This window comes from Saimiri boliviensis, chromosome 14 (assembly GCF_048565385.1).
Source record: "Saimiri boliviensis isolate mSaiBol1 chromosome 14, mSaiBol1.pri, whole genome shotgun sequence".
NCBI lineage: Eukaryota > Metazoa > Chordata > Mammalia > Primates > Cebidae > Saimiri > Saimiri boliviensis.
In genome coordinates, this window is record NC_133462.1 from 27,874,170 (window position 1) to 27,885,200 (window position 11,031).

Consider the following 11,031-nt stretch of genomic DNA (forward strand, 5'->3'; position numbering starts at 1 on the left):
ACAAAAAAATAACAGAAAATATTCTTAAAAGAAAAAAGGTGCCAGGCATGGTGGCTCACACCTGTAATCCCAGCATTTTAGGAAGCCGAGGCGGGGGGATCACAAAGTCAACGGATCAAGACCATCCTGGGCAACATGGTGAAACCCTATCTCTACTAAAAATACAAAAATTATCTGGGAATGGTGGTGGACGCCTGTAGTCCCAGCTACCCAGGAGGCTGAGGCTAGAGAATCACTTAACTCAGGAGGTGAAGGTTGCAGTGAGCTGAGATCATACCACTGCACTCCACCCTGAGTGACAAAGTGAGACACCATTTGAAAAAACATATATATTACTAATTTGTAGAGAAATTAAAAAAAAAAAAAAAAACCACAATCACAAACAAAATCAACTCACATCCATTAGAATGGCCACTACAAATCTTTTTTTTTTTAGACAGAGTTTTACTCTTGTTACCCAGGCTAGAGTGCAATGGCGCGATCTCGGCTCACTGCAACCTCCACCTCCTGGGTTCAGGCAATTCTCCTGCTTCAGCCTCCTGAGTAGGTGGGATTACAGGCACACACCACCATGCCCAGCTAATTTTTTGTATTTTTAGTAGAGACAGGGTTTCACCATGTTGACCAGGATGGTCTCGATGTGTTGACCTCATGATCCAGTGGCCTCGGCCTTCCAAAGTGCTGGGATTACAGGTTTGAGCCACCGTGCCTGGCCTTTCTTTTCTTTTTGAAACAGGGTCTCACTGTGTCACCTAAGCTGGAGTGTAGTGGCACAATTTTGACTCCCCGACTAATTTCCCAAGTAGCTGGGACCACAGCTGCACACCACCATGCCTTGTTATTATTACAAATTTTTATAGAAAGGGGTCTCCATATGTTGCCCAGGGTGGTCTTAAACATTTGGGCTCCAGGAATCCTCCTGTCTTGGCCCAAAAAAATCCTGGTATTACAGACAAAAGCCACAATCACACCTCATCCTGAAATGTACACTTCAATAGATTTAAAGTGGTACCTTTTATGTTATATGTATATAAACAATGTTTTTAAAGAAAAACTAAAAAAATCCAGAACTATACATCTTTTTGAAAATTACCTTCAAATCACAAAAGTGTTTCTCTCACTAAAAAAAATATATATATATAACATAATTATACACATGGTGAAAATAAGACTATCTCCATAACTGCTCACTTAGACAAGATAAAATTACCATCAAAAATCAGCTAAGAAAGAATATAAGTTAAGCCATGTCCAAAATTGGGGTAATATTTATACATAAACACACATACAAATGTAATCTGATTATAATAGACATGCAGAATTTATCTCTTAATTAAACCTCAAATTGACTTAAAGTTACAAACAGAATTGCAAATTGTCTAAAAATAGAATTCTTTTTTTTTTTTTTTTTTGAGACGGAGTTTCGCTCTTGTTACCCAGGCTGGAGCGCAATGGCACGATCTCGGCTCACCGCAACCTCCACCTCCTGGGTTCAGGCAATTCTCCTGCCTCAGCCTCCTGAGTAGCTGGGATTACAGGCACACGCCACCATGCCCAGCTAATTTTTTGTATTTTTAGTAGAGACGGGGTTTCACCATGTTGACCAGGATGGTCTCGATCCCTTGACCTCGTGATCCGCCCGCCTCGGCCTCCCAAAGTGCTGGGATTACAGGCTTCAGCCACCGCGCCCGGCCCTAAAAACAGAATTCTTAAGTAAAACCAATAGACACAATAAACTGAGGCTAGGAATCCTACACTGAGGCCAGGTGCGGAGGCTCACACCTGTAATCCCAACACTTTGGGAGGCTGAAGTGGGCAAATTACCTGAGGTCAGGAATTCAAGACAAGTCTGGCCAACATGGTAAAACCCCACCTGCACTAAAAATACAAAAATTAGCCAGGCATGGTGGCTCATGCCTGTAATCCCAGCTACTTGGGAAATAAGGCACGAGAACTGCTTGAACCCAGGAGGTGGAGGTTGCAGTAAGCCAATATGGCACCACTGTACTCCAGCCTGGGTGAAAGAGGGTGACTCCATCTCAATAAAACAAAAACAAAAATTTGTGTAGGTAACTGCAATATTTAACGGTTACTGTGTACTCATCGAATACAGATGTTTTGAATCATTGGCATGCATTGTATAGCAGTAAAATTTTAGAGAATATGCAGTATAATTATAAATACAGGAGTCTAATGAGAAACTCTTAATAAATATTAAGTATTTAAATAAACTAATTACTTTTTATGTTTTACATATATGCTACTGTCACACAAAATGAAACATCTGTAATCCAACTTAAAAAGCTAAGAATAGGCTGGGCACGGTGGCTCAAGCCTGTAATCCCAGCACTTTGGGAGGCCGAGGTGGGTGGATCACGAGGTCGAGAGATCGAGACCATCCCGGTCAACATGGTGAAACCCCGTCTCTACTAAAAATACAAAAAATTAGCTGGGCATGGTGGTGCGTGCCTGTAATCCCAGCTACTCAGGAGGCTGAGGCAGGAGAATTGCCTGAACCCAGGAGGCGGAGGTTGCGGTGAGCCGAGATCGTGCCATTGCACTCCAGCCTGGGCAACAAGAGTGAAACTCTGTCTCAAAAAAAAAAGCTAAGAATAGTCTTACATTGTTAAATACAAAAAATGTATGTAAATATTTTGCAGAATAGAGTTAGACCCTCAGATATGTAAAAAAAAAAAAAAATGTAGTAGGAAATAAACTATGTTATTATTTAGATATAGGCTGAAGAAAGTAGATGAAAACCCTGTATTTCTTTTTGCCCGCAGCAAACTTAAAAATATAAGTAACTATTTTAGTAAATATGAAGTGTCTAATTATCTCATTTACTTCAGGCATACCATGCAAATTCTAGCATGTTGTCCTAAATATCTAAATCTAAAATTAAAGACAAATTTAAAATAGGACATAGAAAGTTAAGATGTATAAGAAGAGTTATATCAGTAAGATGAAAACATTAAAAGTGCCCTATTTTCATCTCCAGTTACAGCAAAAAAATAAAAAGTCAGCCATCCTTGACAAAAATGCCTTTATGACAGAACCAGACATTATGGCTCAAAACTGTAATAACAGCTACATGATACATTAAGGTTGGAGAAATGCTTCAGGTCAGGATTTCAGCCCACTCTGGGTTATGCAACAAGACGCCATCTCCAAAGTAAGTGCCTCTAAGAGAGATCTGATATCCAGGGAGGGAGTTGTGAAATGCTGTTAAAGCTTAAGATTGAGAAGTGTTCTATTCAGAAGGCAGGCCCTCATTCAGGGGGGAAACTATAGCACCCTTGTTCTTGGCTACAGACCAGGATAGGGTTCACTCAACTTGGTCCCAATGAGAATCTGAACTTACTCTGTAACCATCCCCATCTCCTCCCAGCCACAGCGTGGGACAGGTCCTGCCATTCCAGAGACCCAGAGGAAGGCACCGATTCACAGTCAGGAGGGCAGGCCTGCAGACCTTGGCCACTACTGTAGTCCCTGAAGTGGTTAAATGACTCAGTCTCAGTTACCTGAGTCACAGTCTAGCATCACTTCTGCCTATATAGAAACCCACACAGTTACCTGAAGAAATGCTTTCTGGTATCTAATGAAAACCATACTCATCCACATCCTGATACAAGGCCCAGCATATGCTGAGCAGACTGCCAAAACGTGCCCCAGGGTCTGCCCAACAGAGCCAAGTCCTGAAGGATATGCAGTCTGTCCAGAAATTAAATGGGAATTACAACTACCCAAGCCCCTGTAACAAGCCAACTAAAGGTGGACCTGCCAGGCGCGGTGGCTCACACCTGTAATCCCAGCACTTTGGGAGGCCGAGGCGGGTGGATCACGAGGTCACGAGATCAAGACCATCCTGGTCAACATGGTGAAACCCCGTCTCTACTAAAAATACAAAAAATTAGCTGGGCATGGTGGCGCATGCCTATAATCCCAGCTACTCAGGAGGCTGAGGCAGGAGAATTGCCTGAGCCCAGGAGGCGGAGGTTGCAGTGAGCCGAGATCACGCCATTGCACTCCAGCCTGGGTAACAAGAGTGAAACTCCGTCTAAAAAAAAAAAAAAAAAAAAAAAAAAAAAGAACAAAAAAATGCTACAGAAACTACTACTCTCACACATTTCAGTCCTGATGCAAAATAAGGACTTAAAAATATAGTTTTAGTGCCAGGGTGGCGGCTCACGCCTGTAATCCCAGCACTTTGGGAGGCTGAGGTGGGTGGATCACCTGAGGTCAGGAGTTCAAGACCAGCCTGGCCAACATGGTGAAACCTCATTTCTATTATTTAAAAAAAAAAAAAAAAGTTTTAGTTTCTAAAAATCTTGCAGACATTTATGTGTCCCCAAAACAATAAAACAGCAGCCAGACTGTGCAGTCGCTTACACACCATGAAGAGGACTTTGGCTCACTGTAACCTCGAAAGAAGCTCACTGAAAGAAAAGTAGAATCTTTAAAGAGTTTAAAAGCCTAGACAGAAGATGTCCCTTTGTGAGAGCAAAATTAAAAAGAAAAACTCAGCTGCCCAGAAGTGTTTTCTTTGGCACACAGCTTCCCACATCACATTTTAAGGGCTGGCTTTCTCTTTGACCTTGGAACCTCTCAACGGTGTTCTCTGTGGTATTCATTTTCACTGGCACCTACCTGGGGGTGTGGCAATCATCTCATGTCTCTTCACAGTCAAAGGTTTTTTTCCTTTCTCTAGACAGGTGATCAGGTCTGGCTCAGAGACAACAATACCTGTTTTATTAAAAATAAACAACATGAGGCCGGGCGCGGTGGCTCACGCCTGTAATCCCAGCACTTTGGGAGGCCGAGGCGGGTGGATCACGAGGTCGAGAGATTGAGACCATCCTGGTCAACAAGGTGAAACCCCGTCTCTACTAAAAATACAAAAAGTTAGCTGGGCATGGTGGTGCGTGCCTGTAATCCCAGCTACTCAGGAGGCTGAGGCAGGAGAATTGCCTGAACCCAGGAGGCGGAGGTTGCGGTGAGCCGAGATCGCGCCATTGCACTCCAGCCTGGGTAACAAGAGCGAAACTCCATCTCAAAAAAAAAAAAAAAAAATCCCAGCACTTTGGGAGGCTGAGGTGGGTGGATCACGAGGTCAAGAGATCGAGACCATCCTGGTCAACATGGTGAAACCCCGTCTCTACTAAAAATACAAAAAATTAGCTGGGCATGGTGGCGCGTGCCTGTAATCCCTCCCAGCTACTTAGGAGGCTGAGGCAGGAGAACTGCTTGAACCCAGGAGGCGGAGGTTGCGGTCAGCCAAGATCACACAATTGCACTCCAGCCTGGGTAACAAGAGCGAAACTCCATCTCAAAAAAAAAAAAAAATTGAAAAATTTAAAAAAAAATAAAATAAATAACATGAATCTGGCTCATATTCTCCACTTACAAGCTAGTAATGTGCTCAGAGAGGATGTGATAAAATATTCTAGTAAATTAATACCAAAATACTAATTAATAACAGAAATTTCTAACTATTTAGAAAATACTTTGAACTTGTAGTTGTCTTTTTTTTTGAGAGGAAGTATCACTCTTGTTGCCCAAGCTGGACTGCAATGGCACAATCTTGGCTCACCACAACCTCTGCCTCCTGGGTTCAAACAATTCTCCTGCCCCAGCTTCCAGAATATCTGGGATTACAGGCATGCACCACCATGCCTGACTAATTTTGTATTTTTGGTAGAGATGAAGTTTCACCGTGCTGGTCAGCCTGGTCTCAAACTCCTGACCTCAGGTGATCTGCTTGCCTTAGCTTCCCAAAGTGCTGGGATTGCAGGTGTGAGCCACCATGCCCAGCCCTGCTTGTCGGTTTTTCAATTTTACTACCTGGTCCTATCGAGTCAAAAATTGGTGATGGCAATTAGATTTTCAGGTGGGGCAACAATATTTTATACCACTAAATTGCTGGAATTACCACTAATTTAGAGTGAAGAATACAGCTCAACTCCACAATTTGGTAAGTTTGAATTAAGATGAAATGTCTTAAAGAAATTCTTTTCTGGCTGGGCTCAGTGGCTCAAGCCTGTAATCCCAGCACTTTGGGAGGCCAAGGCGGGTGGATCACGAGGTCCAGAGATCAAGACCATCGTGGTCAACATGGTGAAACCCCGTCTCTACTAAAAATACAAATAAGTAGCTGGGTATGGTGGCGTGTGCCTGTAATCCCAGCTACTCAGGAGGCTGAGACAGGAGAATTACCTGAACCCAGGAGGAGGAGGTTGCGGTCAGCCGAGATCGCGCCATTGCACTCCAGCCTGGGTAACAAGAGCGAAACTCCGTCTCAAGAAAAAAACAAAAAAACAAAAAACAAAAAACAGAAATTCTTTTCTAAACGAACAAATTCTGAATATATTTTGGAAAAAGGGCTTCTGAAACTCTTTTATGCAAAGAATTATTATTTAAAAACATTCTACAAAAAAAGAGAAAGAAAACATTTAGGGTATATTATGAATTAAGTATTCAAGTTATCCTCACCAAGGAAGACCAGGTTTCTGTAGTTCTCTAACATCACATCCCTATACAGATTCCGCTGTGCAGCGTCCAGGCAATGCCACTCCTCTGGAGAGAATTCTACGGCCACATCCCTAAATTGCAATGGTCTCTGAAAAACACACACACATACACACACACACACACACACACACACATACTTTTACCAAGTGGCCATGGGTGGAATTTTTAATTTGACGTAAGGCAAAAAATATGAACAGATGCTTTTCAAAAGACATAGTTGTGGCTAACAAGCATATAAAAAATAAGTTAATCACTCACCACTGGAGAAATTAAAAATAAAAAAAACACAATGAGATACCACCTCACACCAGTTAGAATGGCTGTTTTTAAAAAGTCAAAAAATAACAGATAACGGTAAGGTTGCAGAGAAAAAAGAATGCGTATACTCTGTTGGTGGGAGTTAAGTTAGTTCAAGAATTGTGAAAAAGCAGTGTGGCATGCTGGGCGCTGTGGCTCACACCTGTAATCCCAGCACTTTGGGAGGCTGAGGCAGGTGGATCCCCTGAGGTCAGGAGTTCGAGACCAACCCATCCAATATGGAGAAACCCCATCTCTACTAAAAATACAAAATTAGCCAGGCGTGGTGGCACATGCCTCTCATTCCAGCTACTCAGGAGGCTGAGGCAGGAGAATTGCTTGAACCTGGGAGGTGGAGGTTGAGGTGAGTTGATATTGCGCCACTGCACTCCAGCCTGGGCAACAAGAGCAAAACTCCGTCTCAAAAAAAAAATCCAAGTTAAGAGCTTTTGTTTAAAAAAAAAAAAAAGTGTAGTGATTCTTCACAGAACTAAAAACAGAATTATCATTTGATCCAGGAAGTTCATAATTGACTATGTACCCAAAGAAATATACATTATTTCATTATAAAGACACATCCACATGCATGTTCATTGCAGCACTATTCACAATAGCAAAGACGTGGACAGGCCCTAAATGCCTATCAATGGTAGACTGGATAAAGAAAATACGGTGTCTGGGCTCAGTGGCTCAATCTGTAATCCCAGCATTGCGAGAGGCCGAGGCAGGCGGATTATTTGAGTTCAGGAGATTGAGACCAGGCTGGCAAACATGGTGAAACCCCATTTCTTTAAAAAAAAAAAAAAAAAAAAAAAAGAAAGAAAGAAAATATGGTATGGTCAGATGTGGTGGCTCATGCCTGGAATCCCAGCATTTTGGGAGGCTGAGGCAGGTGGATTGCCTGAGCTTAGAATTTTGAGACCAGCCTGGGCAACATGACAAAATCCTGTCTCAACAAAAAATAAAAATAAATAAAAAATAAATAAAAAATTGGCCGGGTGTAGTAACTCACACATTTAGTCCCAGCTACTTGGGAGGATGAAGTAGGAAAGAATTGCTTGAGCCTGGGAGGCTGAGGCTAAAGTATGCCAATATCATGACACGACACTATAGCCAGGGCAGTAAGTGAGACACTGTCTCCAAAAATGAAATAAAATGAGTTAGTAAAAGAATACATATATATGGTCCATAAACATCATGGAATACTCTGTGGCCATTAAAAAATATAATAATCACGTCCTTCACAATAACATCGATGAAGCTGGAGACTATTTTCCTTAGAAAACTAATGCAAAGCCCAGGTGTGGTGCCTGAGGCCTATAATTCCAGACCTTTGGGAGGCCAAGGCAGGTGGATCATCTGAGGTCGGGAGTTTGAGACCAGCCTGACCAACACAGAGGAACCCCGTCTCTACTAAAAATGCAAAATTAGGGCCGGGCGCGGTGGCTCATGCCTATAATCCCAGCACTTTGGAAGGCCGAGGCGGGTGGATCACAAGGTCAAGAGATCGAGACCATCCTGGTCAACATGGTGAAACCCCATCTCTACTAAAAATACAAAAATTAGCTGGGCATGGTGGTGAGTGTCTGTAGTCCCAGCTACTCAGGAGGCTGAGGCAGGAGAATTGCCTGAACCCCGGAGGCAGAGGTTGCGGTGAGCAGAGATCGCGCCATTGCACTCCAGCCTAGTAACAAGAGCGAAACTCCGTCTCAAAAAAAAAAAAAAAAAAAAAAAAAAGCAAAATTAGCCAGGAGTGGTAATTTCAGCTACTCGAGAGGCCAAGGCAGGACAACTGCTTGAACCCAAGAGGCGGAGGTTGCAGTAAGCCAAGATTGCAACACTGCACTCCAGCCTGGGCCAAAAGAGCACAACTCTATCTCAAAACAAAACAAAAGAAAACTAATGCAGAAACAGCAAACTAAATGCACGTTATTACTTGTAACAGCTAAATAATAAAAACACATGAACACAGAAAGAAGAACAACAGACACTGAAGCCTAGTTGAGGGTGGAGGGTGGGAGGAATAAGAGGATCAGAAAACATTCCTGTTTGGTGCCATGGGTAGAACCTTGGTGTCAAAATAATCTGCACACAAACTCCCTATGACATAATTTTACCTGTACAACAAACCCAAATGTGTACCCTAAACCTGTGATAAAAGTTAATAGAAAAAAAAAAAATCCCTAGGTGGAAGAGAGTGCAGTGTAGGTGAAAGGACTGATTTTTTTCCCAGGTGGGGCTGTACTCTGATTTATTTCTGTGTGCATGCAGGCAGATGAGATTATGAACAGGATTATAAACAGGAAGTCCAGAACCCTAGCTTGGTGGAGAACACAGGTTACTGCTGCAGATTCAGTGCCTGGGGGAGGGGATATGCCAGGAGACTTGTAGACACACATGTGGGTTTTCAGCAAGAAACACTAGGATCAAAAATACCGTGGTGAAGTTCCTGAGGGTGGTGCCTAGTCGTGGGAGGAGTGTGGACACGTCACTGTCTACTGTGTGTGTTTGTGAGTGGGTGGGAATCCTGTGGTGGCAGCTGCAAAAAAAAAGGGGGTCTGTCATCAGAGCTCCTTTCCTCTTAAGTTTTCAGACCTCTGTCACCCTGAGAGAAGACCTGGAATCACAGGACAATGGGCAGTGTGACAGCCTGTGTACAAGAGAGCAGAGCCATCCATTTCCAAACACTTCGAGTTTTATTCCAGGTCACGCCTCCCTGACATCTGTTTTCTGGCACCAAATCTGTACGGTTTGCTGAACATCAAACAATGCTCCAACATCAACTTATTGTCTAACATCTGAATTCTGACACCACCCAGAGTCAGCACAGACCCTAATTCAGGGCCTGAGGTGGGGAGTTCCAGACCAGCCAGACGAACACGGAGAAACCCGATACTACTAAAAACACAAAATTAGCTGGGTGTGATGGCGCATGCCAGTAATTCCAGCTACTCCGAAGGCTGAAGTAGGAGAATCACTTGAACCCGGAAGGCAGAGGTTATATTTTTGTATTTTTAGTAGAGATGGTGTTTCAACATGCTGTCCAGGCTAGCCTGGAACTCCTGACCTCATGATCCGCCTGCCTCTGTCTCCCGAAGTGCTGGGATTACAGGTGTCAGCCACCGTGCCCACTCAGGAAGGGCTTTCTTGTCTTGTTTTGTTTTTTTGAGAGGGAGTCTCACTCTTTTGCCAGGCTGGAGTGCAGTGGCCAGATCTTGGCTCACTGCATTCCCCTCCCCCGCCCCCCCTCAGCCTCTCAAAGTGCTGGGACTACAGGTTACAACCACAGTGCCGGGCCTAGGAGAGGGTTTTTAACTCTGTTAACAGAGTTCCTGTTTCTGTGTCCTTCCCCACTGGCTGGGGTCAGCCCGCACAATCTAGGCTGATCCCGGTTGGCTTAGAATCACACTTTTTCCAAATAGAGTAAACGCGCGGTTTTTCGAGAAATGGAGAAGGCGGAAGGAGAAGGGGTAGGGTTGATTTACAACTTTTACAACTTGTGACCAGGAAGTTGAGTCTTTGAAGAGAAACTTAGTTGACCTAACAACTCCTGATCTCAAGTAATCCGCCCCCCTCAGGGTCTCAACGTGGTGGGATTACAGGTGTGAGCCTCCGCTCCCGGCAGGATAGAGAAAAGAAAAGCTGTGAACCCCACGGACCAAAGCTCCTCCCACTCATCATGAACCCGCACCCCCAGTCAGGATTCTCTGCTGAGGACGCTCCCGTGACCCCTGCACAATCAGAGAGACGCCGCGCTGGGTGCAGAGCTGCCCAGAGAGCCTCCAGGCCAGCAAACGGTCACTGCGCAGGGAAGAGACAGGACTCCGGGCCCGCGGTCAGCGCAGCCGCCATCTTACGGCTGAAGGGGACTGAGGCCGAGCTGGGCCAGGAGAACTCGGGGAGGAGACTGCAGCTGACTGCGGGGAGGCCTGAGTCCCGCTACAGCCATTTCCCACTCGTTCCAACCCGCCCCTCTTCTCTCTCGGATGTCGCACAGGCACTCTCACCATTTCTAGGCTTCCAGGGGGTCCCGGCGTCTTAGCTGCGGATCTCCCAATACCTGCAGGTCACAGGGCCGCGAGGCTGGGCCTTTAGGAGCAGAGGACACGGAGCAGAGAAGACGGACCCGGAGCTCCAGCAGCAGCAAGAGACAAAGGCCGCGCCAAACCCGGAAGACGTCCTCTCCACTCCAGCTACGTGTCTGAT

At 44.6% G+C, this 11,031-nt stretch overlaps 1 protein-coding gene across 1 annotated transcript in view; it reads right to left on the minus strand.

Moving 5' to 3' along the window:
* Positions 1-11,031, minus strand: part of LOC104649978 (uncharacterized) — a 29,841-nt gene extending 18,810 nt beyond the window's left edge. Inside the window, 3 exon segments of the mRNA XM_074385659.1 lie at positions 4,648-4,743; positions 6,490-6,616; positions 10,833-11,031. Of these exon segments, the coding sequence (XP_074241760.1) occupies positions 4,648-4,743; positions 6,490-6,616; positions 10,833-10,835 (226 nt within the window). The 5' untranslated portion in view covers positions 10,836-11,031.